Source organism: Rhynchophorus ferrugineus, unplaced genomic scaffold (assembly GCF_030347505.1).
Source record: "Rhynchophorus ferrugineus isolate W39M unplaced genomic scaffold, kcgeb_rfMv2 rfM2, whole genome shotgun sequence".
In the NCBI taxonomy this organism is placed as follows: domain Eukaryota; kingdom Metazoa; phylum Arthropoda; class Insecta; order Coleoptera; family Curculionidae; genus Rhynchophorus; species Rhynchophorus ferrugineus.
In genome coordinates, this window is record NW_027472581.1 from 65,584,721 (window position 1) to 65,610,982 (window position 26,262).

The 26,262-nt window shown below is 31.3% G+C and overlaps 2 protein-coding genes across 3 annotated transcripts in view; one reads left to right on the forward strand and one right to left on the reverse strand.

Moving 5' to 3' along the window:
* The window catches only part of Kr (Kruppel), a 114,784-nt gene that overhangs the window by 44,008 nt on the left and 44,514 nt on the right, over positions 1-26,262 (reverse strand). The window contains exon 2 of one of the 2 annotated variants that reach the window (XM_076394371.1): positions 3,029-3,182. The exons of the other annotated variant lie outside the window; for it this stretch is intronic. The gene's annotated coding sequence lies outside the window, so the exon portion shown is untranslated. The remainder of the gene's footprint in view (positions 1-3,028; positions 3,183-26,262) is intronic. 2 annotated transcript variants of the gene reach the window in all.
* On the forward strand, positions 10,533-20,066 carry LOC143190204 (juvenile hormone esterase). The gene is made up of 11 exons (XM_076394369.1): positions 10,533-10,626; positions 11,851-11,985; positions 12,745-12,870; positions 12,936-13,086; positions 14,370-14,555; positions 15,954-16,150; positions 17,727-17,901; positions 17,955-18,127; positions 18,570-18,696; positions 18,753-18,879; positions 19,730-20,066. The coding sequence occupies exons 1-11, from the start codon at positions 10,576-10,578 to the stop codon at positions 19,914-19,916; spliced, it is 1,635 nt and encodes a 544-aa protein (XP_076250484.1). The 5' UTR covers positions 10,533-10,575; the 3' UTR covers positions 19,917-20,066.

The window sequence follows — 26,262 nt, forward strand, 5'->3', positions numbered from 1 at the left end:
TGTCCCTCGCAATACAAGTATCCTAACTATTAATATAGAACATATAAATGAAGTAATTTATAAACTTATTTCAAGTATAACCTATCATCATAGATTATTTTATTTTTAATTATTTATATTATAGTTATTTTAATCAGTAGCATATAATTTTATCTATTTTATATAAAATGTTGAAAAGCAAAAACACTACATAAATTCATATTAAAACGGTCACGTGAAAATCTAATAGATGCATTTGCTTTTAGAAGCAATCTTTTTTACACGCATCATTCATCGCGGACAAAACATTCAGTTGTCACTGACAGGCCGTAAAAATTCAATATGGCGTCCATTCACCAGAAAATGATAAATCGAAGGACATCATTTACGCGAAGGTCATCGATGTACAGTTGACCAGCTCGTCCCTGGCTCAGTGTGTAAACGCCAAATCAACCTCGACGTATATCGGGTGATTGTATCGGGCACCCACATGACAAAACATATAATTCTTGAACGGTTCAGAATGGCATATTTTGAAGTTAGTTTATTTTCACTTATGCAATTGATCGAGGTTTCTTTTCGGGGGTCTTAGATATCGCTGACTCATCTAAACCTTTGTGGTGTTATATGCGTTTAAAACGGTTTTGCTACTTCCTAATGGTGGATATTTATGATAAAGTTTTTAACTTTACACAGCCAGTTTTGATACTGATACAGTCAGACATCTAAATTTACTTATTTTATGGTTAAAAGTAGCGTTTTTAACATCTAATATATCGTCTGTAAGTGGTAATAAACGTTATTATTTCAATTATATAATTGTTATATAACTGATAATATTTTAATGGTGGTAACATGTTAGTAGCGATTTCTCGCTACCAACATGTTAACGTTTTGGTAAGTACAATCGATAAAGTGAAATTAATTTTTTTATTCAACATAATTCTCTTCAAGGGTGATACACTGATTTTAGCGACCATACGACTTTTCGATACCATTTTTGTAGTACGATTTGTCCATTGATTGAAAATAGGTGTCAGTTTAGGCGATCACCTCTTCATTCGACGAAAACTTCTTCCCAACGAGCATTCTTTAAAGATCTAAGAACAGGAAATAGTCGCTGTGGGCCAGATCTGGAGAATACGGTGGATGCGGAATCAACTCGAAGCCCAATTCATGGATTTTTGCCATCGTTTTCACTGACTTGTGACACGGTTTTTTTCACGGCGATTTCGTCCTTCAAACGCTATCGTCCAATAACGCTACGTAATAGTCGCTGTTGATAGTCCTTCCTGTTTCAAGGTAGTCAATAAAAATTCTTCCATGCACATTCCAAAATACAGATGCCATAACTTTGCCAGCCGACGGTTGATTGGACTTCGGAGTGAAATAAATGGAGCCATGTTTCATCCATTGTCACATATCTATGCAAAAAACTCGGGTTTATTAAGCTTGATCGTATTCAAAATCTGCTCCGAATCATCAACTTGTCGTTGTTTTTGATCAAAAGTGAGTTCGCGCGGCACCCACTTTGCACAAAGCTTTCTCATACCCAAATATTCGTGAATGATATAATGTACACGTTCAATTGATATCTTTAAAGTGTCTGCTATTTCATTGAATTTCTATTTACGGTAATTCACTTTGTAGTTTTTTTAATGTTTTCGTCGCTAACAACCTCTTTTGGGCGTCCACTGCGTTCACCGACTTCGGTGCTCATTTCATCACGTCTAAACTTAGCATACCAATACTTGATGGTTGATTTTTCTGGGGCAGTGTACGGAAACTCGGAATCAAGCAAAGTTTTTACTTCAACTGTATATTTTTCCCTTCAATAAGCAATATTTTATCAACATGCGAAATTCCTTTTCGGGGACGGGGACTTTTCAATTGACCTGTTAAGGTATTTATTGTAATCCATAAACTGAAATACATAATATAGATATCTTAATAACTATATATATTTTGTACTGAAAGTGCGAAAGGCTCTTTTTCTATGCACATGTTTATTAGATGTTAGCACATACTTTGATCAGCAATATCTATTGCCGAAAATGCGGAGAATAAATGTGAACAACTCTTAAATCAAGTAACCTAAATACGATGGTTTTCATATTTTTCCGCATAACAAACATTTTTCTTTTAGTATTATTGAGCTATCTAGTCTATACAGACACTATTCGTTTTCGAAATATATCAATAGCAAAATTTATGGGAAGCAAAACCCAGCTTAAACTACAAAATAATTTAAACAGCTTCGTAGTTGATGAATCAGTTGTTTTCACGCGAACGGACGACGCATTATTGCAAAAGAACAAGCAAGTAACAAACGCAGTCATGGATTTGAATAACAAAGCTATACATTGCAACGGCTGAAAATGATACATTGTTGCAGATCGAATGAGAAGATTTGCCACACACAGCATAACATACTCACCAGACATATAGTCTCTTGATTATCCGTCAAAATAATATCTATTTGTGATGAAGTGCGAAAATAGATCGATGACTGCCTAACCTCTAGCACGATATAACCATCAATTAATTTTACGTTTATCTTTAAGATAAATTAGTAGATATTGTACCAATGTTTCTTAATAAATGTATTTGTAATATGAAAAAAAGGTCAGCCCGAAGAATAAATCCAGACGTACTTCTGAAAAAGTTATGTTGAATTAAATACGTACGTTCTAATCTGTGAATATTAGTGTAGGATTTGTAGAAATTATAATTGCAACCTGGAATTATTGCCTGAGGATTCAAATTTAACAAAAATATGTTACAAGTTCATCACATACAACTCATCAGACTAGTAGATGATTTGATAGTAAGTAGTGTCAGAAACATGTGACAAAGTGACTTTCGCAATCTATTAAATTAAACAAAAAACCAGCAGTAAATTTGCAATCGTTCAAGCAAAATGATTCAGATATACTAAAATTGCATTCAATTTAATACAATTTTAGTTGTTCAAGGGAGGGTTCTCTTTTAATATTGTTATTTTATTCTAGAAAATAGTATATAAACTAATAGGTAATATTACAGTTACCGGCGCTTGGGAAGAGTGTCTACCAATACACTACGGCTGAATCTGCAGTACTATAGCTGTTCTCTGAGCTGTTTGCTGCACTTTCCACACGCAAAATCCAATTTGCCACAAAATTCCACGAGAAACACCTGCTTTAACTGAATACCGCTGAGATCTAAAATAGCATACAAAACAATATATTAAATCTTACATTATTAATTATCAGTGAGCTACAAAAAAAATTATAAGTTGATTTAATACCCAAGACACAGATACTTAACGACTAGTTATACCATAACGATTACAATTGGAGTAATTTTCCCCAGGTCTATGTCGATGAATTAAAGTTATCGGAATAAGCCAGTATGTTTATAGCTATTACAAATATTTAAAATACAATAAAAATGCAACCCGCCTATCCAACTTCAAGAGGTTAAATGAATGTTAACTCAGTCAGTGCCTTTAGGCTGTAACATTTTAAGTAAAGAAATGTATGATGATAGTAGTAGTATATAAAGCACATAGAACGTCTTATATAGTTAACAACCAGTCTACGTGTTTCGATGATTTTCGGCTTTTTTTTAACCTGCTCTTTATAATCAAATTATTCAGGTGTGATTTCTGATCTAGCTACCATGCTGAAATGCTGATATTTTAATGTATACAAATTATAATTAATAGAATGTCATGTAATTATTAATAACTTAAATAATAAATTGCTTTTCGCTTGTTTCCAATGTACATTATTATCAAAACTGTTATTATAAGTTTAGATTTTTTTCGCACAATACTTAGCTAACATATTTCGACCTAATGATATAGAATCTACCATGGATATCCATGGACCACTCATGTTTATCAACCCGATGTAGATTTAAATCTAATTTCTCCACTGGAAGATGCCACTGAAATTGATAACCTCAATCCTAAAAAGGCACCTGGTAGAGATGACATTTCACCTGGATTATTGAAAGAACTGCCACAAAAAGCAATCATCTTGTTGACATATATATTTAATGCCTGTTTAAGGCTGACGCATGTCCCGGAATGCTTTAAAGTGGCACAAATAATTATGCCCAAAAAACCTGACAAACCTGCAGAACAAGTCGAGTCTTACAGACCTATTTCGCTACTACCTGCAATATCAAAGCTATTTGAGAAACTGATATTTAAACGTGTTAAACATTTGGTAATAATATCAGATTTCCAGTTTGGTTTTCGAAATCACCATTCAACAATCGATCAAGTGCACAGAGTAACTGCGGCTATTGAAAGAGCGTTTGGGGAAAAGAAATACTGCGCTACAATATTCCGGGATGTCTCACAAGCTTTTGATCGGGTTTGGCATTTAGGATTAATCTGTAAGATGAGCAAATTGTTACCGTGTAACTATTGTCAATTGCTGGAGTCATATTTATTCGGAAGAGAATTTAGAGTATCGCGGCGTTCTCGACATTTAAACATATCTCGGCTGGAGTTCCACAAGGTAGCGTCTTAGGACCTCTCCTGTATCCGCTCTACACTGCTGACATTCCAACAACAAAAGAAACACTTCTTGAAACCTTTGCTGACGACACAATTATTATGGCAAAAGATATATCTCTGCCTAGGGCAATAGAAAAAGTGCAAGTGGCGGTCAACAAAATCTACAAATGGACGAAAGATTGGAAAATTCAACTTAATAGCTCCAAATCTGTCCACTGTTAATTTTGCATTAAGGCGAAATAATAAAAACTTAATTATATCACTCAATGGATGTCCGATTCCTCTAGCAAAATCAGCTAAATACCTTGGAATCCATCTTGACGGTAGATTAAATTGGAAGCATCACGTTAGACAAAAAGCAAAACACATTAGAACCAAAATAAAACAACAATACTGGTTAGTCGGAAAATACTCTCAACATGATCTAAAATCAAAGAGGTTGATCCATAATACAAATATAAAGCCAATTTCCACCTGGGGTGCAAATATGGGGTTGCACTAAAAATTCAAATCAACTAGTCATACAACGCTGTCAAAACAAGGTTCTTCGATTGATTATCAATGCCTATCGCTATTTAACTAATGAAGAACTGCACGATGACCTGAAAATCAAATGGATTTACGAAGTTATCTAAGATATCGCCTTGAAACACGAAAGAAGATTACTAAATCATACTAACGTGGAAGCAATACAACTGCTGGACAGCGCGCAGGATGTCAGGAGATTGAAACGAACGAAACCATACGACCTTATATAAAGTGAATGCATTTAGTATAAACTATAGCTATAAGTTAATAATTAATAAATAATTATAATTTTATAATTGAGGAATACATACTGATTTTAAATTAAGATTATACTAAGCGTATCTAATAAAGATGTTATAAAAAAATAAGTTTAGACTATATACATGAGTAAAATTATTATACTATTAATGGAGACGATAAAATCCTTTTAGTGAATAATAAATCGGTTGTTGACAAAAACTTAGGTTTCCTTATTTAAATTAAAAACGTTGCTATTTTGTGTTTTTGTCAAAATAACAACGGAATAAAACCCAAATTCTCAAGTGAAAACACTTCACTCGAACAAGTGTTATATTCACAAATATCAAATGGAAACGTAATAAAAAACGTGATCTTTTAAACTTAGATTTTTCTGATATTTAATTAAATCCTTGATAAATTTCACGCCTTAGTTTCAAAAAGAAAATTCTTTTTAACATCTTAAGTTACGTGAAATTGAATTCATTAAAGAAAACCAATATAATCCTAGAATTTGTTTTTGATCGAATCAATTTTGTTGTTTCATGAATTTCAAGAATCATATGTTATACAACGCGACTAACCTGACAGTGGATATATATTATAAGAAATAATTGTAGTGTTTGAAAATGCAACGCAATGCTATGCTGTGTTTACATTAAAGGGTTTCTATATATTAGGAAAAGGTTGAACCAGCAGTATTGTGGGTCGTCCCAACAAGAAACAGTTCTTTTATTTACAATAAAAAAGTTTTAAAATAAATTTAAAGGTTTGTTTTAAACACTACATATTTCGTAACGGGCGCAGGCAATATGATTTCAATGATAGTATAGACCCCTGCTTTTTTAAATATATCCAATTAACTGAAATCAGCTTACTTATAAAGAAAAGAAACAACTCATCAAGAAAACTAGAAAGGTTGACGTTGGATTAACAAGCATTACATAGTTAATAACATTCCTTGGCATTAAGTGGAGTTCGGCCAATATTGTTTCGTAGTTAAAGCTGTATGGTTACTAGAAACGAATTCAAGATACTGTAAGTCCCCTAGCCATAAACTATCAAAATTAGAAAACATTCATGCTTCGAAAAACATCACTAGCTCGTGAATTGATTGGACAAGCATCGCAGTTCAGAGTGGAAGGTTACGAAAAGTAAAAGTAGACTGAATTTGTTGTGAACTAACATCAGCTGGAATTTAGGTAGAAGCTTTCAGTTCATGGTGTGTGGCCAGCAGAGGCAGATTGCAATTGTTAATTTATAAATATCAGTAACTTAGAAAACCATTCTGCAGAAGTTATACATGAAAACATTGTAATTCAGAAGGTCATCAAAATTGGCGGATTTCGGTACAGTCGATATTCACAAATAATGTTACTACAATTGACGTTCTAAGAAAGCAGCGTAGTGTTTGACGACATCATGCCACGAGTGATAAGCATTTGTAATATATTATAATGGTATTGGCTTGACAATATGTTCAAATAAGTCGCTACTTCTTTTCGTTAAAATAAAGTGGTTTTAATGTAAAATAAAAGTTTGTGTTTTAAACCCTATACGTTTTTATAATTCTTCTGCACAAACACGTTAATTGCTATGTTGTATTAATATATTAGCACAAAAGTAGACAAATAAAATACATACAACTCAAGAAACGATCACTAAAATTAGCATCATTAAAAATTCTCCTCAAGACCTTCTTTCGTTGAAAACGATTCTCATACAAGAAAGCAATAGCTAGCAAGGGCGTTCGAATAAGTGTAGTAAAATTAGTGTGTAGCGTGTGTAGTAGAATAAACGTACTATAAAAATTAATCTAACAAATAAAAGCATTTTTATAATTATAAATCCGGTTTTCATTTATGCACAGAAATATCCACTTCATTTCCGCGAAGTTGTTGAACAATAAACTATATATTATACCTTATCAATATGACTCAAAAACTAAGATAATAAAATATCAGGCATGAAAAGAATGGTTAATCTAAGTTACTAAGTTCAAATGTCATCAAATGATTTAATAATCAGGTTAATTTTATATATTTATATATCTAGCACTTGCTGATAATAAAAAAATAGAACAATGAACTAGATACAAGCAATCATTAATCTTGTTCTACACGTGAACTGAGTCAATTATTAAAACATATTTCAGAGATTAAATCAGTAAAAAGTTGACGTCGGGCCCAACTAAACAAAACCTCCCTATTTCGAGTGATGTTCCAGCCCCGTGCACTTAAAAAACTCAGCCCCCATTCAGATCAGTACGTGCCATAAACACAATAAAACGACGTAAAAAAATTGCTACACAATGGCGTACATTGGGCACCACAATGATCGGCTTCCCTCGCTCTCATTGACGGTGTGGTATGATGTTGACAACGTTTATATATTTCGATTATTTATCGACGTGTGTAGCGTTGTTTCGGATGAAATGGCGCCAGGTTTGAATGTGTTCAGTTGTCAAAAATCTCTTTCGAATTTGTAGCATACAATAAAACGTAAATAACAACTAATTTTATACGCAAGTAACACAGCGAACTATTAAAATCTTACATTACAGCCAGAATGTTAAGACTCAAGAAGGAGGAAGCCTGCAGTACAGTTTTTTTGTAAAGATTTGCACCCTAAGGTAGACAATTTTTAGCATATTACATTTAAAAGACCAGTGGTTTAAATAAGTCCTTAAACAATTCATTATAGTTTTTCGATAAAAATGATTCTCGGTTGTCCTTGGCAATTGAAGATCTCTAAAATAAACATGTAGCTATTTATTTTGACTCACATCAAACACTTTTATCCTACACATTCATCGTTTTTATACATATACAAATTGATGCCCATTCCGGATATCCGGATTATTTCCGGATCCTCAGCTATTTTATATGGATCATGCCCGGATTTGAGTAATCTTAATTTAAGAAGTTATATATATTTTTAATGTTATATATAGTCTAAAAATATATATGCTGATTAGATAGTTATTAGTAGTCCAAATTGATGTACTTTCTCGACCAAACTATCCATTATAAGGTAACGACATATCTTTAATAAGCACTTAAAATGTCTGTTTGAGGGGGGGGGGGCAGGTGACACCCCTTGTCGTTATATTGTTTCGATGATAATGAATCTCAAAATGTTCTTGATGTTTTCTCTCAAAGTAGCGTGGCAAGTACCTGGAATATTGGCTGAATATTAAACTGGACGCTGTGAGTAAAACTAATCATATTTACATACCATACTGTCGGCTTTTAATTGATTTAAAAAAATGATGCGAAGGGCGTGGGATAACAGACAGGACGCAAAACAGATATTTGCTTAAACACGTTTACTTGATTAGGATTAGGGTGTTGAAAGATCAAAATTGTAACAATTACCTAGTTTCGGTCAATCAATGCTGCTTCAATCCAAAAACCGATACATCAGATATTAACAAGCACATCTGGATGTCTATAGACTCTAGTCTGAGATAAGCATAATAATGAATTATTAAAAAAATACAAAATATAAAAAAATTATCAATTAACTATAGTTAGATTATATGAGTTTTTTAATGATTTCATGAATTGATTATTTTAAAAACTAATATAAACACAAATTTTCTTCTTTTTTTCTTCAGCTTTTCATCGCTTTTATCTTCGTCTAGTTTTCTAATTAATTATCACAAATATATAACGTATTACAGATCATAAAGAATTAATGACCGAGGTCAAACAATTTCATTAAATAAGCTAAGTTTAAATTAAAACAGAAAACTTTATAAAAAAATTATGATTTAATAGTACCTCGTGAACCTGAATTGGCTTCTAATCTTTTAGAATTGGTTATAGATTATAGATTAAACAGGTACCAAAAATAAAATTTTCCAATAAGTATGGATTTAGATTGAAATAAAATGATTCAAGTCCACGTATATAACGTATAAACGAAATTATCTTTTGGCAAAACATCGTTGAGTCCATTTGACTGTTTATGGTGGAACAATTTATTAGAAAGTTTATGAAACCATACGATCTTGATGGCCAATACAGGTCACCTCTACAAAAGATACCATCAAAAAATTCATGAAGAATCTGGTGTATGGCACGTTGCCCCATCCTGCTGGAACTTTATGTCACCCATATCTATATAGTTTATAGAAAATATTAAAATTTAGATTAAAATAAAATGAATCAAGTCCTTTGAAAAATCCGTGTAAGTAGCAAAACCCGAAGGATAGAACAGCAAAGTTTACGATGACATATAGTAAATAGCATATTCGGCATTTCATTTTATTCGACGTTATGTCTTATAAAACTTATAAATTTTGATACAAAAGGTGATTTCAATATTAGTAACCAGCTGTGCTTTGTACAACTTCGAAAGTTTAATCACGCAGAATTCCAAATTCTGCTTAATGAAGACTTAACACAATGAAATCTTGTATTCGTAGTTCAGTTAAAAGTCATCCACCAAATAGCTATTTTCAAATTTTTAGACCAAATTTAAAAAAAATATATCGAAAGGATTGGATTGGAGAGCTATTACACGTACGTTTTCCTGATTTATCGGCAATAAAATATAATAATTTCGTCGAAAATACAAAAATCAGCTAAGTGAAGAACTTTACTAAACCTGGAATGAGACAAATCCTGGATGCGGCCTAGTTACCATGATTTACTTCAATCGACAGCCATTTATTTCCAGTCACTATTTCCTTACTGTATTTTTTCTATGAAATTAAAATTTTTCTCAAATTTATAAAGAAAAAAATATACTCGTTGAAATAGTAAATAAAAAAAAGTAAGTTATACCGGCGTGGTAGCCGCAGTGGTTAAGGCGACAAGACTGCTGAAATAATCCGGGGTAGGATAACAATGAGTTCGAATCCCACCGGGGTAAGTATGTGTATATATGTTTGTGACTATTTTTAATTGAGAATGTTCACAGGGAAAAGTCTAAAATCCAACAAGAAAAAAACATCACAGTCACGCCGGTAACATCACAGTCCGGATGAACCCTTAGTTGGTTCAGATAAAATATCAAAGACAATCTTATTTATTTCGGGTACTTCAAATTTTTAAATAAATAAATTAAATGCCATTAATATATTTAAAATATTATATTAATTATATAAAAAACTGATTGTGAATATTTGCAATATCACTTGAACTTGAACCTAAATAATGGGCAGTCATTTTGCGCATTTTTGTTTTGTTTTTGAAAATACTTTAGATTGATTATCTTGATTGATTCATTTATTTAAGTATATATAAGACCTCCAATTTTTCATGGCTTCATTATATTATTTGATACTAGTTCTAGAGCACGTTTTAAAAATGGTGTTTTTATGGTTTACAATTTTGGTGTTATGTACAATAAATAGTGCTGTAAGTTATTATGGTTTATACAAATTTATTTCATAGACGTTTACCTGTTTGGTTTAATTTTTAGTCCAATCATATTTGCATATGAAGTTTCAGTGATGAGAAACATAGTGGCGGTAAAGCGTAATATTAATATTACGGATTTCAATAGATATTTTTAGAAGAACATCATATCGCACTTTTTGGCATAAAAAATCATATTTTGATTGTAATCTAATACTGTTTAGCATATGTCCTACATAATTTGTTCGTGTTGCAAAAAATCTGGTAAAACAGAATTAAGTCTTTTTAATTCCAAAAGAAATTGTCTTTCAGCATTATATTCCTCCAACAACCTCAATTAATATAAATGTTTGTTTAAGTTTTCTGTTTTTTTTTTTCTGTAACTTTGAGGGATTTTTCAAAGCCAGTGAGATATACTCTATATGTCATAATATTAACATTGTCCATTATTAGCTGACACTTTTCGGAATGTTTTATACATTATAAATATTCTGTATTGAAAAATTTGAAGCGATAGGCGAATAGATTCCATCTTTGTAAAAATAAATGCGGCTCGCTTACCTTATGAATTTTAGGCCAAAACAAGTTACAGAACGTAGAAAGAACAGTATCTCGTAGATCTAAATAGTTTCCTTCGCGATAATTTACCGAGCGATATCATGCTGAAAGATAATCATCAAATTAAAATTTAAAATAAAATTAGAAATTAATTATTATCATGCCTTTTGTCACATAAGGATGTTTGAATTTAAATGCCTAACCCAATTACTTCATCTGTTATGATTGATCACTAACGGTTTTCTTATGCTGAAATAGCCCATAATACATCACTATAAGCTAATCTCTTCTTATCGACAACATTGACTTGTCTGAACTGATTATTATAGTATTCCTACAATAACCAGAGTGAGGTTATCCTACGATTCCCTGTGCATTGAATTTTTATAGTAGATCAATCACTTTCAAGGCTGCAGTGAGCCTCTTAAGTTTTGCACGTTTATTGACTCTACCTTCAAACTCGTTCTTTGTAACTAGTATGTGATGAAATGTCTTCCTCATATGCTTCACACAGAAATCGATTCTAATTAGCTTTAGTTTTCTTAAAACTGAAATTCCCAAAAAATAGCGATCATTCATCAGACGCCATCTTTTATAAACCCTTTAAAACTTATTTGTAGATTTTGTAAATTTATTATATATAATTTGTTATATACTGTATTTCAGTATGGTCAAGTTGTGCAGACAACTTATGGGCCTATCATTGGTACAATTAAATCAACGATATCAGAAGGTAAGCCTTACTATGCCTACCAAGGAATACCATATGCTAAACCACCATTAGGAGAACTACGTTTTGCAGTAAGTGTTTAAGATAATAAATTTATAATAATGTTTCACCAGTGTAGAATTTAACCAAGCATTTTTACACAGATTTGCGCCATTCAGAATCTTTTGTAAAAACCGGAACGAACTGTAGTCGGCTGGAGAAAGGTCTGGACTATACGGCACATGTATCAAAATTTCCTCAAATTTTGTCGAATATCTCTTAAAATGTGTACACTATTGCGTTGTTGTAATGAACGGCAATATATTTTCTATTGATTTATTGCCACCTTGCTGGATTATATTTTGAAAAATTGAATTTTTTCTAAAATTAGGATCTTCGTGAATTTATTATGTGTGGGAAAAAACTCCTTATTACCGAGAATATAAGCACTGTAAAAGTTCCCCTTTGTATCTGGTAAGATATGAATGCCCAATTTATTCATTTCGAATAATTCATTAGAGGGCAATAACAACGGACGAAATGTATAGTTACTAGTTAAACCAATTCAAGGATCAACTTGCAAAATTATCCATTTTACGTTGCTTACGTGATGTAGATAACACTTTGACACATTAACACAGATTGAACTTGGAATTGGGAGTTCTCGTGCATGTAGTATATTCAACAGACTTGGCTCCATCTTACACCATTTATTCGGGTTAATGTAATTAGTTAGTTAATGTAGTTAGTCTATAGGAATAACCAAATTTAAAATCGCTGGGTGATCTATCATTATAATAATATATTTCGCTTAAATTTTGCTTAGTTTCATGGGAAATATATCTTTTTAGGCGCCTGTTCCTCCAGAGACTTGGTTACTCCCCAAACTGACTATGGTTGACAAGGGGAGATGTATCCAATTAAACGTTCCTACCGGCACCGAAGACTGTCTTTACTTGAACGTGTATTCACCAACTGTGCGTATAGCAACATCGGTCACTTGGTGTTTTTAATTATTATATAATTATCATATTAATTTCAGACAAATTCAAGTGCGAAACTACCTGTAATGGTGTGGATTTACGGTGGATTTTTCTTATGGGGAGATAGTCAGTACAATGATGCTGGACCTGATTTCTTCTTGGATCAAGATGTAGTTTTCGTTGATTTTAACTACAGATTGGGTGTATTAGGTAAATTATTTTATTTATTTCTATCAGATATAAACCCAAAATATAATCAGGCATATAGGCCAAGGTATAGACAGAATCGTAGTTGTATAGATATGATTTTTGCACTCATATTCACCAGTTTATGGAGGAACACATGAGATGTGGAAAAATTGGGTTGCCGTTTTAGTTAAATTTCGTTCTATTTTCGACTAGACAGTCTTGCCTGGATATATAAAAAAGATTTGGAAGTTGAACATGTTTCCTTAAAATTTATTAAACTTCTTCAGGCATCTTACGATGACTCCATTAGATACATGAGAGTGTGAAATGATTCGTAAATTTAAAATGATATCTGAGCAGGTTATATCCAGGAAGAAGTCGTCTTTCCACAGCTTTTCAAAACAGTAGAGGGTGCAATTTTCGGAAATATGTTTACAAATAAAATGCATGGCGTTCAAAACTATGCTACAAATTTAACTGATCTGATGATGATTATAGCGCTATATTCGCTGATATAGATCTTGCGGCTTACATATTATTCATGTTATAGTTTGCATTACAATCTTACAAGTTAGTAAAAAATACCAAAGTGTTGATAACTGACGGATCCCCTGTTATTGTTAAAGTTAATGGCATCCAGTTAGGATAAGTGCAGAAGTTTAATACACACAAGTACTTTTACAGTACAATCAGAAATGCAAGAGGAGAAAGTGGTATTTACAACTGAAGTAATAAACCAATCAGCCAATCTGTAGGAGGTTTTCCTCCTCCAAGATGGTGCGTATGGACGAGAAAATATAAGAATCAAAACGGAAATACGTCTCTTTCGAATGCTTATTTTACCAATTCTTCTGTATTATTAGTTGTAAGGCCCCAAAACTTCTACGCTCTTATAGTGTGTTACCTATAAGCTGGAAGTCTGATTGAAAGGTGAATGAATTGCTCATATTTCTGCGGAAAAATTTACATTTTAGGCGGAAGATCCAGCTTTAAAGAAGACACGAATTAAGCTGCGATACATTGCTAAAATTATATCCAGTACAGATACCTAAGAAATAACTATGCAATAGCTATATTTATATGCATTAAAATTGTTTGTGACAATTGTTTGATAATTAATTATATTAGAATAAACAAAACTGTAATACCGTATAATTTCTTCTGAATGTTATTTGTATGCAAAGTCAAATAGAAATAGGATAATTTTATATAACAAAAATAATTTTTAAATAAACCAAGAATTGTACGATATATATTACTTTATATTACTTTAGTGACAAAATTCAACTGGTTCTTAAATTTAGGCTTCTTAAGCACCGACGATGAAGTGGCTCCCGGCAATTGGGCACTTAAAGATCAAATTATGGCACTGAAGTGGGTACAAGAAAACATCGAACGTTTTGGTGGAGATAAGGACAGCATCACAGTATTTGGTCAAAGTGCAGGCGCCGGAGCAACATCTTACCTTTCTTTAATACCGGAAACTAAAGGTAATTTTTCATTTCAAAGTTTTTATTTTATTATCTAGATGAGTTAAGAACTGAATATCTAGTACCCAGTATCCAGTTTATATATTTTACAGCATTCATTCACAATCTTCACTGTGTTGATATGTATGATTTTCTTGCAACCTAACTATTAAACAAAAGCTTGGATATTTTTATATTTGTCTCATATATCTATCCAGAAAATATTATATTAGAAATGAACTATAGTTAATTAAACATATTCAAAAAATTTAAATTGAATGAATTAGATACTTATAAGAATAACACACCTTTTTTAACTTCGTATATTAAAGAGCTATAGTATTTATAAAGAGTATAAATAGAACTATAATTACATTATGATTATATATTCTTTTTTATTTTCTTTAGATAGCCCGATTAATTTTTTACTAAAAATATTAAAAGGATTAAACTCCTATGACGTTTGTGCGCTACTCATTGTTCTGTAATTTAAGATTAGAATAGTTTGTCGTCAATCATTAATTTTCTGAGATGTCTTATTAACTAATCCTGTTATAATGACAGCTGGCTTAGATTTCTGAGCAGCAACATTTAACAGTTGTAGCTGCTTCAGCGGCAATGACGTTTCTTCTCGGCATTCCGTCATCGACGTCCTGCATGCGTCCAAGTATAATGTTATAATTTAAAAGATATTTGTTTTTGTTTCTTATTTTGTAATGAGAGGCAATAAAATAAACCTGAAAAAAAGTGACATACGAATGACGGATGACGGATTTAAGACCAAGAGTGGACGAAGGATTGAGACAATGCTTGCAGCACTGTCCACGTATAACAGTAACAGTGAGCAACCTCTGACTTTCGGGTTTTACTCACTGACTACTTTTTAATTTTAATTTGATACACAGGTTTAGTCACTGTTCTTGTATTTTTGTAGAAATATGTTTAGTTCATTCAATGGACATTGGAAAGTATGCGCAGTAATAGTTTTATTCGATTTTTAGCAGCTCATAATACACTAGATCTTGCTGATACCATCATACTTACAACAAGATATTATAGCCGTAGATATCTCTACTACTTCACGTACATGATGCTTTTGGACTAACCTATCACATTTTGCTATGCAGATTGTTGCAGTAATTTGTCTTAGAGAAATAGACTAGGTCCACTTTCAACTGATTTTCAACTGAATTTTCAATAAGTTTTGCAACTTCCGTGTCGTCGAACATTTGAACAACAGAGTTCTTAAATAAGAGTAATGAATGTGGAAAACTTTATTCTGAGAATTCAATGATTAATCCATTAAAGAAATGTCAAAATCGTCCAAATTAATAGTTAAGTTATGCAATGCATACAATCACCTAATACATGGGTATATTTTATTTTGCAATATATATGTATAACTTCCTTATTTTTCAGGACTATTTCATAAAGTTATTCTTCAGAGCGGATCAGCATTGAATATGTGGTCTCTAGCCAGACAGCCGAGAAGAGCAGCTTTTGGTATGGGTAAAGCCTTTGGAATCGAGACTAATGATGCAGCGACGCTAATTGCCGGCTTGCGAAATATCAGTGGCTTACAACTGACCGTTGTGGGTTTATCTCAGACTTTTGCCGTAAGTATTTTCGCTGGACTTCATTTAGGTGTCATATTAGTCATGCAAATCCTAATAAAAGAAAAAATACTCCTAAAGCAATGCAAAATCACTAAAACCATAAAGATACTATGTCTGCAGAGAGAAGCAGCGTCTGCATTCCATATATAAGAGTCCAGAATGGAAATTAGAAACGCTACAGTCAAAGAAGGTGAAACATTAGCCGACCACTTAGGAAGTGTAAAAATAAATGTGAAGATAATTAAATGATTGGCCAAAAGAACCAAAGCTTAAAAAATGACATCATCATCAAACATCGGACTATGATTTGATAATCGGATAAGTGCTACTATGTCTACCAAGAAAATGAACGCACTAACTTTGCTAATACTTACTAGAATTCCAACTAAGAATGTTTCAGATATTTGAAGGATAGCTAAAGTTATTATAATCCCGAATCCTTTAAAATTATTCATTGCTAACGATAACAATTAAGAGACAGTTAGAGAGAGAATAGTTAGTTCAGAAAGAGAAGTAATATTCAACAATTGGCCATATGCACATGTCATTGAAAAAGTCTGGGCGACAATAGATGAGAAGGAACCAAAATACTACAACATGCAAATAATTATCTAAAAACGTGAACTCTGATACAGAAAACATACAACAAACAGACTCAGAAGTATCAAACCAATTAGATCTTCTTTAGTTATGTGGTGAAGTGTATTTATCAGTTCCACAAGGTAGTACCTTGAGACCATTTCTATATATGCTCTGTACTGCTGATATCCCAACTAAAAAAGAAATAGTACTTGGGACATTTGCTGACGACACAGTTTTAATGGCAAAAGATGTATCTCCGTCTAAGGATATAGAACAAGTAAAAGTAGAGGTCAAAGAGATCTACAAATAGAATAGAGACTGGGAACTACAGCTTAATAGCTCCAAATCTGTCCATGTTAATTTTGCGTTGCAGAAAATTGACAAAAACTTAATTATGTCACTTGATGGATGCCCGATTCCTCAAACAGAATCAGCTAAATATCTCGAAATATATCTCGATGGTAGGTTCAGCTGGAAACATCATGAGACACAAAAAGCAGAGCAAATTAGACTCAACTGTATTGGTTAGTCGGAAGATACTCTCAACTTGATCTAATAACAAAGAGATTGGTTTATCAGTCAATCACAAAGCCAATTTCGACCTATGGGGTGCAAATATGGGGATGCACTATAACATTAAACCAACTAGTAATCCAACGCATCCAAAACAAAGTTCAGCTATTAATTACCAATGATTATCGCTACGTAACCAACGAAGAGAGGTACAATGATCTCGGAATCAAATGGATAGACGAAGTGATTTCGTCCTAAAATATGAAACAAGGTTGCTACAGCAACAGCAAAGTGGAAGCAATACAACTACTGGACAACACGCAAGAAATCAGAAGATTGAAGAGAACCAAACCAGACGAATTAATTAGTGTATAAGTGTATTTTTAACTTTAGCTTAAGTAGATTAGTTTTATTCTAATTTGGGAAATATATACTTATGTATTAATCCCGCACTAATTTGTACTGTTTGTAATATTTACAGGAAGCTATTGAAAGTGATCCACTTGGTGGACTGGTATTTGGTCCATCCATTGAACCGTCAATTGACGGAGCTTTAGTAACATTTAGAAGCTATGAAAAAATGGCAAATGGCGATTTCCATAAGCTACCTTTCATGATGGGTTTTACGTCCCAAGAAGGTGGGCAAACTATCCAAGGTACTATTTACTAACAAGATATGCACAAGTTACTTAAATCCTTATGTTATCAGTTATCAATTGGATAAAAGCTTACTTGACGACATTCGATACTAATCCATTGAAACTCATTCCGAATTCCATGAATTTGAATGATACACTAATGGAAACAGAAGTAGCACTTCTTATCAGAACACATTATTTCGGAGTTCTTCCTGTTATATTTTTGGATAAAGAATTCATTCAGGTAAGCAACATAAAATTCCATCATATTAGTTATATTTTAAAATCATATTATTATCACGATTTTATTGATCAATATTGATGTAATAAATACATTATGGTAAATTAATTATGAACATTTAAATGTAAATTAATTTAAAAGATTTATAATATCTTGCTGCATAATTTAAACAATATCATTGTGTAAACATTTATTGAACTCTATTTCCGTCAAAACTATAAATAAACTTTTTTTTTATTACGTTATTATTGGTATTGGCAATTTTCCGAACTTATTTTTTTTATTTAATTATTTAATTAGGAGTCGGAAATAAAAACGCTATTGTCATTTGATATTTACTTTTTAAAAAAGTGCAGTTGAAAATAACTGAATGTTATTATAAATTTACAGTAAAATAGTATTGATCCATACGTTGGAGATAATAATTTAACTGTATCATTTATAGTTTATGGGTGATGACCAGTTTGTCAGAGCTGTCCATCAAGCTGCCAAACTAATGTCCCAATACACCGACGTCTACCTATATCGTTTTTCATATCAAGGAGATGTCTATTCGGATCGCTCCAATACTGGTAAATATTTTTATTTTATATGAGACGATTTATTATGATTTGGTGTTAAATTGTAGATGTATATCATGCAGAAGAATTAAATTATCTCTTTGAGATTACCAATAATCCTCAACTGACCTCAGAAAATGATCTGGCTAAAAGACATCAGCTTGTAAAAATGTGGACCAATTTTGCAAAGTACTCGTAAGTAAATAATATATTCACACTGATTAATATATGAGACTTAATGCTTTATTCTGTATTAATTTTATTAAATATAGTGTACAGATGTACCAGGAAAAATTTGCTGTATTTAAGTAGTTTCTCTATTTTCTATAATATTAGAATTTTTACGCTTTAGTCACGGTATCTGGCCAAAATTATAATTATACTTTGTCTACCATGTTATGAGAACTGCTATAAGATGATTACGTTATATTGATTTTCCGTAATTTGATTTTGGTATATAGCTCAAAGAGCCTCATCTCTTATTTTCTTTTGATACTGATGAAACCTCCAACAACTCTAAGATCCGCTGGATTATCACGAGTTATTCTAGTAGATGTGTTCGTCCAAATCCAGAAATCTCATATTAAATCGACTTAACAATCCCATTACATACAACATCTTGGTATTGGAGCTATTAATATATTTTCCTACAAAATATCAATGCAGATTACAAGGGATAACTTTTGCTTAATTAAAATCTTACGAATAAGGTTTTGAATTTCTGAACATGTGTTTAACCAATTTAAAGATACACAAATTTAAGTAGATTCATAATTCAATAAAGTTAATTTAATTTATATTTAGATACTTTATTTTATTATTCGTTTCTTATTTTAATTGTTTATATTATTTTATTATTATTATGCTAAACTTTGTAGTAATCCATCTCTTTATTTCTTATTTGTTAAGAAAGCTCACTCATATTATTTTACTTACATGAACTTAATTTATACTATATATTAAAATAATGTAACATAACATGTACTCATTCATATCTTAATATGAACTGTGTATGCTCTACTGATTTTTTTTTTTCGTTCAACAGGAATCCAACCCCCAATGTAGATCCTGAACTAGACTCAATTATTTGGGAAAAAATGAGCTATAACCAAGATAAATATCTAGATATTGGAAAAGAACTCAAAATGAGCTCAGATTTATCACTGTACAACATTGACTTTTGGGAAACTTTGTACAAAGTGTACGGAAAATCGCCATTCGATACATATTAAACTGATGTCTCAATTTTTTATGGATCTTGAAAAAATCTATTTAATTATGTACGTATTAGAAGAAATAACACAAAATAGTTTGTTTTGTGTTTATAAGATGCTTTATACCATGAAAATATTACTGATATTAATAAAATATATATAAACTTCTGTGCTTAGTTCTTAAATTTTATTTGTATTGAATTCATGTTAAATTAAGAAGAATATTTGTCATTTTATTTTTATATTAAAAACAATTATAACAATCAAAATAGTTTTGAAAATGTTTGAAAATATCCTTTTACAAACTAAGTTTAATTCGGACAGGATCTTCTGTTTTACATGGATTCCGAACCATGATCCTTAGAAGTAAGGCCTACTAGTTGACTTGGATTAATTTATAGATCAAAAGACATCCAGTCTTACGCAGACTGGTTAATGGCCTGAGTGGAATGGATATTATTTAGCCGATTTTACACTCTTGCCTACCAGCTGCTGGCTTAACAAAATTTTCAGTGACAAATATACGTGGTAAAATGTAACTCTGCAAAGCCATTTATCACTAAAAATTAAAAACTTGAATAAACAGAAATTGTATAGGTCAAAAGTACAAAAAGCAACAAAAAATCTACCGATAAACACATTGAAATAAAAACGCAAGGAAACTGTAACCAACGAGCCACCCATCGTCGACATATTGCAATTAATCAGTGAATATTTCAGATTGAAGTCCAACTCAATTTCAGGCAGTTAGCAAACAGGGTAGAACATTTGAAAAAATTACAAAACACGACAAAGAAAAAAAAAAGAGTAATTTGTTCTTAAGAATGAGCAATAAAAGCAAATGGGCTAAATCAACGGAAACTAAAACTATTTCTGAGTAAAAATCATATAAATTTCATTAAAAAAAATCATTTAAAAAAATACGGGATTATGATACCTACTGGACACTACACCCCAGCGAACGTGCTCGAGGAGCAACAGCTTTTATATTAATTATAGTATAAGTGCACAGAATAACAGCGGTTGTTGAAAAGGCATTCAAAAAAAAAAAGAAAAGCTGCCCTGTAACATTCCTAGATGTCTCACGAGCTTTTGACCGGCTATTTCATTTGGGATTAACCTACAAAATGAGCAAATTGCTACCGCGATATTATTGTCCACTCTTGGAATCATATCTTTTTGAAAATAAATTTAGAATCTCACACGATGGGACTTTCTCAACACTTAAACCTATTCGGCTGGAGTTCCCCACGGTAATGCCTTAATACCACTTCTGCATCTGCAATGTAGTGCCGATATCCCAATAACAAAAGAAACAGTACTTACAGTACTAACAGTACTAAAATTTATCGACGACACAGTAATCAAAGGATGTAGGGAGATGTATAAGTAGCAGTCAACAAGATCAACAAATGGACTAGAAACTGGAAAATTCAACTTAATACCTCCAAATCTCTTAATGCTACTATTCGGTCTCTTGAGAGATGCCCAATTCCTCAAGCAGAATCAGTTAAATACCTCGGTATCTATCTCGATGATAGGTTAAATTGAAAACATAATGTTAAACAAAAAGTAGAGCAGATTAGACTCAATGTCAAGCAGCTGTAATGGTTAGTTAGAAGATACCCTCAACTTGACCTAAAATCAAAGAGATGGGTTTATAAGTCAATCACAAAGCCGATTTTGACTTGTAGGGTGCAAATGTAGGGTTGAACTAAAACATCGAACTAATTAGTAATCCGACGCCACCAAAACAAAGTTGTTCGATTGATTACCAATGCCTATCGCTACGTAACCAACAAAGAACTTCACGATGATCTCGAAGTCAAATAAGGTGTACGTTTTAACGCATGAAATAAGGTTGCTAAATCATTATTAGCAATATTTAAATCAATTTTAACTTGAAAGGCGAGCAGAACTTAGAAGGGTTTTAAGTAAAACAGATATTTGCTTAAAAACGTTAAATTGATTAAAAGGGCGTTGAAACATCAACATTGTAATAATTGCGAGACGTTGCCTAGTTATAGTCAATCAATGCGGCTCCAATCCAAAAACCAATACTACAGATATTAGCAACCACATCGGGCATCTATACAAATTCAAATCTGGGATAAGTATTATAGAAGTATAAAAGAATTTTTTTTTTATTTTGATCACATTACTATAGGATTACAAAAGTATTTTATGAATAATTTCATGAACTGATAATTTTAAAAATTGATATAAACACAGACTACTTGATGGCTGTCAATAACAATTAATGGGTTTCTTCTGACTGTTTTCCCTTTCAACTGTTATAGTTTTTCATTAATCGTCATAAAGATACAATATTACATATCATAAAGAATTAATGATCTATGTCAAGCAATTCTATTAAATAGATTTAAGTTTAGGTTCGATACTTTTAACTAGACATGCAACGACACCTTTACAAAATGTATGTTTATTTGTACAAAACTACCTTTCAGGACCCAAGGGGTATTATTATTATTCCCCAACACGTAATAATATAAAGAAAGAGTTTAATAATAGAACAACTAGTAAGACCTTCGTACAATGAATTTTAACAATGTATTTCAGTTAAAAAATATATTAATTTATTTCAATATGATATTAAAATAAAAAACAATTATTACATTATTATTATTAAAAAATTAAATAAAACAATATTAAAAAAGCATTTTTCTAGATAGCATTTAGTTAATTTATTTTCAATTAAAACTGGATGCTTCATACAAAAATAATCGTGACTTCTAATCTTTTCAAATTATATAAGTATATATAAGATGTAAGTATAATAAGATGATATAGAATGAAGCGATTTAACGTATATGAAGTATTAACGAAATTCTTTTTGGTCATAACATCGTTGACGTATCCAGATTGTGTCTTTATGGTGCTAAAATTTTGTATAAAGCTTATGAAATCATACGGTCTGGATGACCAATTCTGGTCATCTCTACAACAGATTACCATAACATCAAATAATTCATGCAAATTCTGCTATATCGAACGTTTTGAAAATGTAATCTAAAATCGCTACAGGTTTAAGACAAAGAAAAAAATTTAATATAAAAATTATAGTCCGTTACGGGGACTCTAAACATGGAATGATATGGTCACCATAATGCCTAAATTACCATTTATGATGATATGTATTAAATTGTTTATAGTTTTTAGATAAAACGACTATTTTTGAAAATATATACCATATATGTTATAATAAATAGGTGTATGTCAATTGAAAGTGTTTTAATATATTTTGTATTGTTTAGAAAGGGCTATTTAGTTATTTATTTATATATACCTAAGTAATTCTCTAGAAAATACAAGTCTAAATATTTTTCTATAAAGGTTAATTTATTTAAGCGGATACAGTTTTTCATTATCTTATCGACAGTATCTTATTACTAAAACAATTTAATTAACCATAGTTGACTTGAATAATATTAGTACCAGTCGCACTTTGTATAGTTTGGGAAGTTTAAACATACACAATTGCAAGTTCTGAATAATGAAGAGTTAACACAATGAGAACTTGTACTCGTAGCTCAGTTAAAACTCATCCATCAAGTAGCTATTTTCAAATTTCTAGACCAAATGAAATAAAATTAAACACTTGCAAGGTGGATTGGGTTGGACACCTATTCTATTAACAGTTGTCAACAAAAAAAAACATTTATCACAAATTAGAATAAGTGTCGAAATTTTCTATGCTTTTTGATGGTAACAGAAAGATACAACAATCAGCAATTAAATAAACCGAGTGAAGAACCTTACTAGACGACGTAAACTGAAGAACTGTTCGAAGTAATTGATTGTAGAGTATTATTACTCTTATTAACGCTTACGCTTATTAAAGCAGCGATTTGAAAAGTAATAAAATAAGCAAAGCTCTACAACAACCATTGATTATTTATAACGTGTAGTTAGTATAACAGATGTTTTGAAGAATATTGCAGACGTTTGTATTTTTAACTAGATTAAAACGAAGACGAAAATTTTGTCTGATTATAGCGAATTGGGATAGGCAGCACAGTAAACATCTCGATGACGTGAGTTCACTGTTATTTTAAATACACTAACTTACTATACTTTACTTTATTCGACTGGCATTTGTTTTCTTCCACTACTTCCTTGTGTGGAATAATAGTGGGTTCAAATTACACCGGAGTATGGTTGTATATTTATGTTTGTGAATGTTTCCAATTGAGATTGTCCATAGGCAAAACTGTAATATCCTACTAGAAAAATTATCCCAGCCACGCCAGCAATCTGGCTGGGTAAGACCGGATTCCTTCTGGGATGGTCCCTAAGTCGATCATGTAAGTTGGTAGGAACCTTTAGTTGGTTAAATTTAACAAAAAAAATTATTTATTTCTGGTAATTAAAATATTTAAAGATATAAATTAAATGCTAGTAATATATTTAAATAATATTATATCAGCTGTTTAAAATCTGATTGTCAATATTTGCAATATCACTCGAACTTAGGTTTACTATAAAAATAATAATATAATTAGTGGGTTATTTTACGTATTTTTTATTTTAAAAATATTTTAGATTCACTATCTTGATTGATTCAATTATTAAAGTGTATATAAGATATCTGATTTTTCATGGTATTTATTCTATTATCTGATACTAGTTCTAGATCACATTTTGAAAATGGTATTTTTAAGGTTTACATTTCTAGTTTTATGTACAATAAATAGTGCTGTAAGTTATTATGATTTATACAAATTTATTTCATACATGCTTATTCGCTTTAACAGGTAGTTAAATCATATCTTATCATAAACATATAATCATAAGTATTATATATTGATAAGAAGAGCATTTTGCTCTTTTTGGATTCAATTATATTCATTTTCAAAAAATTGACGTCCACCAACCTCATATAATAGTGTTTGTGTTACGTTTGCATTGATCCACAATCAAATTTAATTAGATCAATACGGTATTTAAATGTATAAATCAATTGAATATATTATCAATTATTTTATATAGTGTATAATACCAAGTTTTTTTTATAATTTGTAGACCCTATTCTAAGCAACTGAGAAATCGAGTATATGTTATAATATTAACTTTGTCAATTGTCAGATGCCATATTCCACGGTGCTTTAGACATTATTTTAGACATTCTAGGTTTTTTGTTTCATTCAAGTTTTAATCAGAATGAACAATATCTGGTAAGTAAAGCGGGAAGAATAGTTTCGTTAGTGACATATAGCTAAGTGATTTCGTACTGAATTATCGCTTTATCATGCCTTTGCTCTTATATCAACATCTTAAATATATCGATATATCGTTCTTGATATTTTAAAGAAAATATCGATATATAGGGAAAAAAATCTATATATTTTTTTCAACAAGTATAAAAATTATCCATATTTTACGAAAAAAAAAATATCGATGTATGAATTCTGCGTTTTGAATTTTCGTAATAGATTAATTTACAATTACTCTCAATGTTACAGTGGGTTCAATGAGTTCAGGGCTTATATTGATCTACCTTGAAATCGACATCTTTAATCTCGTTCTTTGTAACTAGTGTGTGACAAAATGTGCTCATCATATGCTTCACTCAACATAGGCATATTCCCACATGCCAATCAGCTGTAATTTTCTTAAAATTGAATTTCAAATATACCAGAGACACACTGTATTTTGAACTTGGTCGCCTCAAACATATTTTAACATCTTTTAAGGTTATTATAATATAATTTTTTTTAATATATTCCAGTATGGTCAAATTGTGCTAACAATTTATGAACTTATCATTGGTACAATTCAATCTACGATATCAGATGCTAAACCCTACTATGCCTACCAAGGAATACCATACGCTAAACCACCTTTAGGAGAACTACGATTTGCGGTACGTGTTTAATATTATGAATTTGTATTAATGTTCATATATACTAATGAACCAAAATTTCACCAGTGTAGAACTTAACCACGTATTTTCTACACAGCCTTACGTCATTAAGAATGTTTTGCAAAAACCGCAACAAACTATAGTCAGATGGAGAAAAGTCCGGAGGATACGCCGGATGCATCAAGATTTCCTCAAAAATTTGTCGAATCTCTAAAAATGTGTATGCTATTGCGTTGTTGTAATTGACGGCAAAATAATTTCTATTATTTTCTATAGAGGACAATGACATTGTATGAAACGTACAACTACTAGATGACCAAATTCAACGAGCAACTTGAAAAGCTATCGATTTTACGTTGCTTGTGTGATGTAGATGACACTTTTGAACTTGGAATTGGGAGTCCTCGTGCATGTTATATATTCACCAGACTTGGCTCCATCTTTCTCCATTTATTTCTTCGGGTTAATGCAGAATTATAA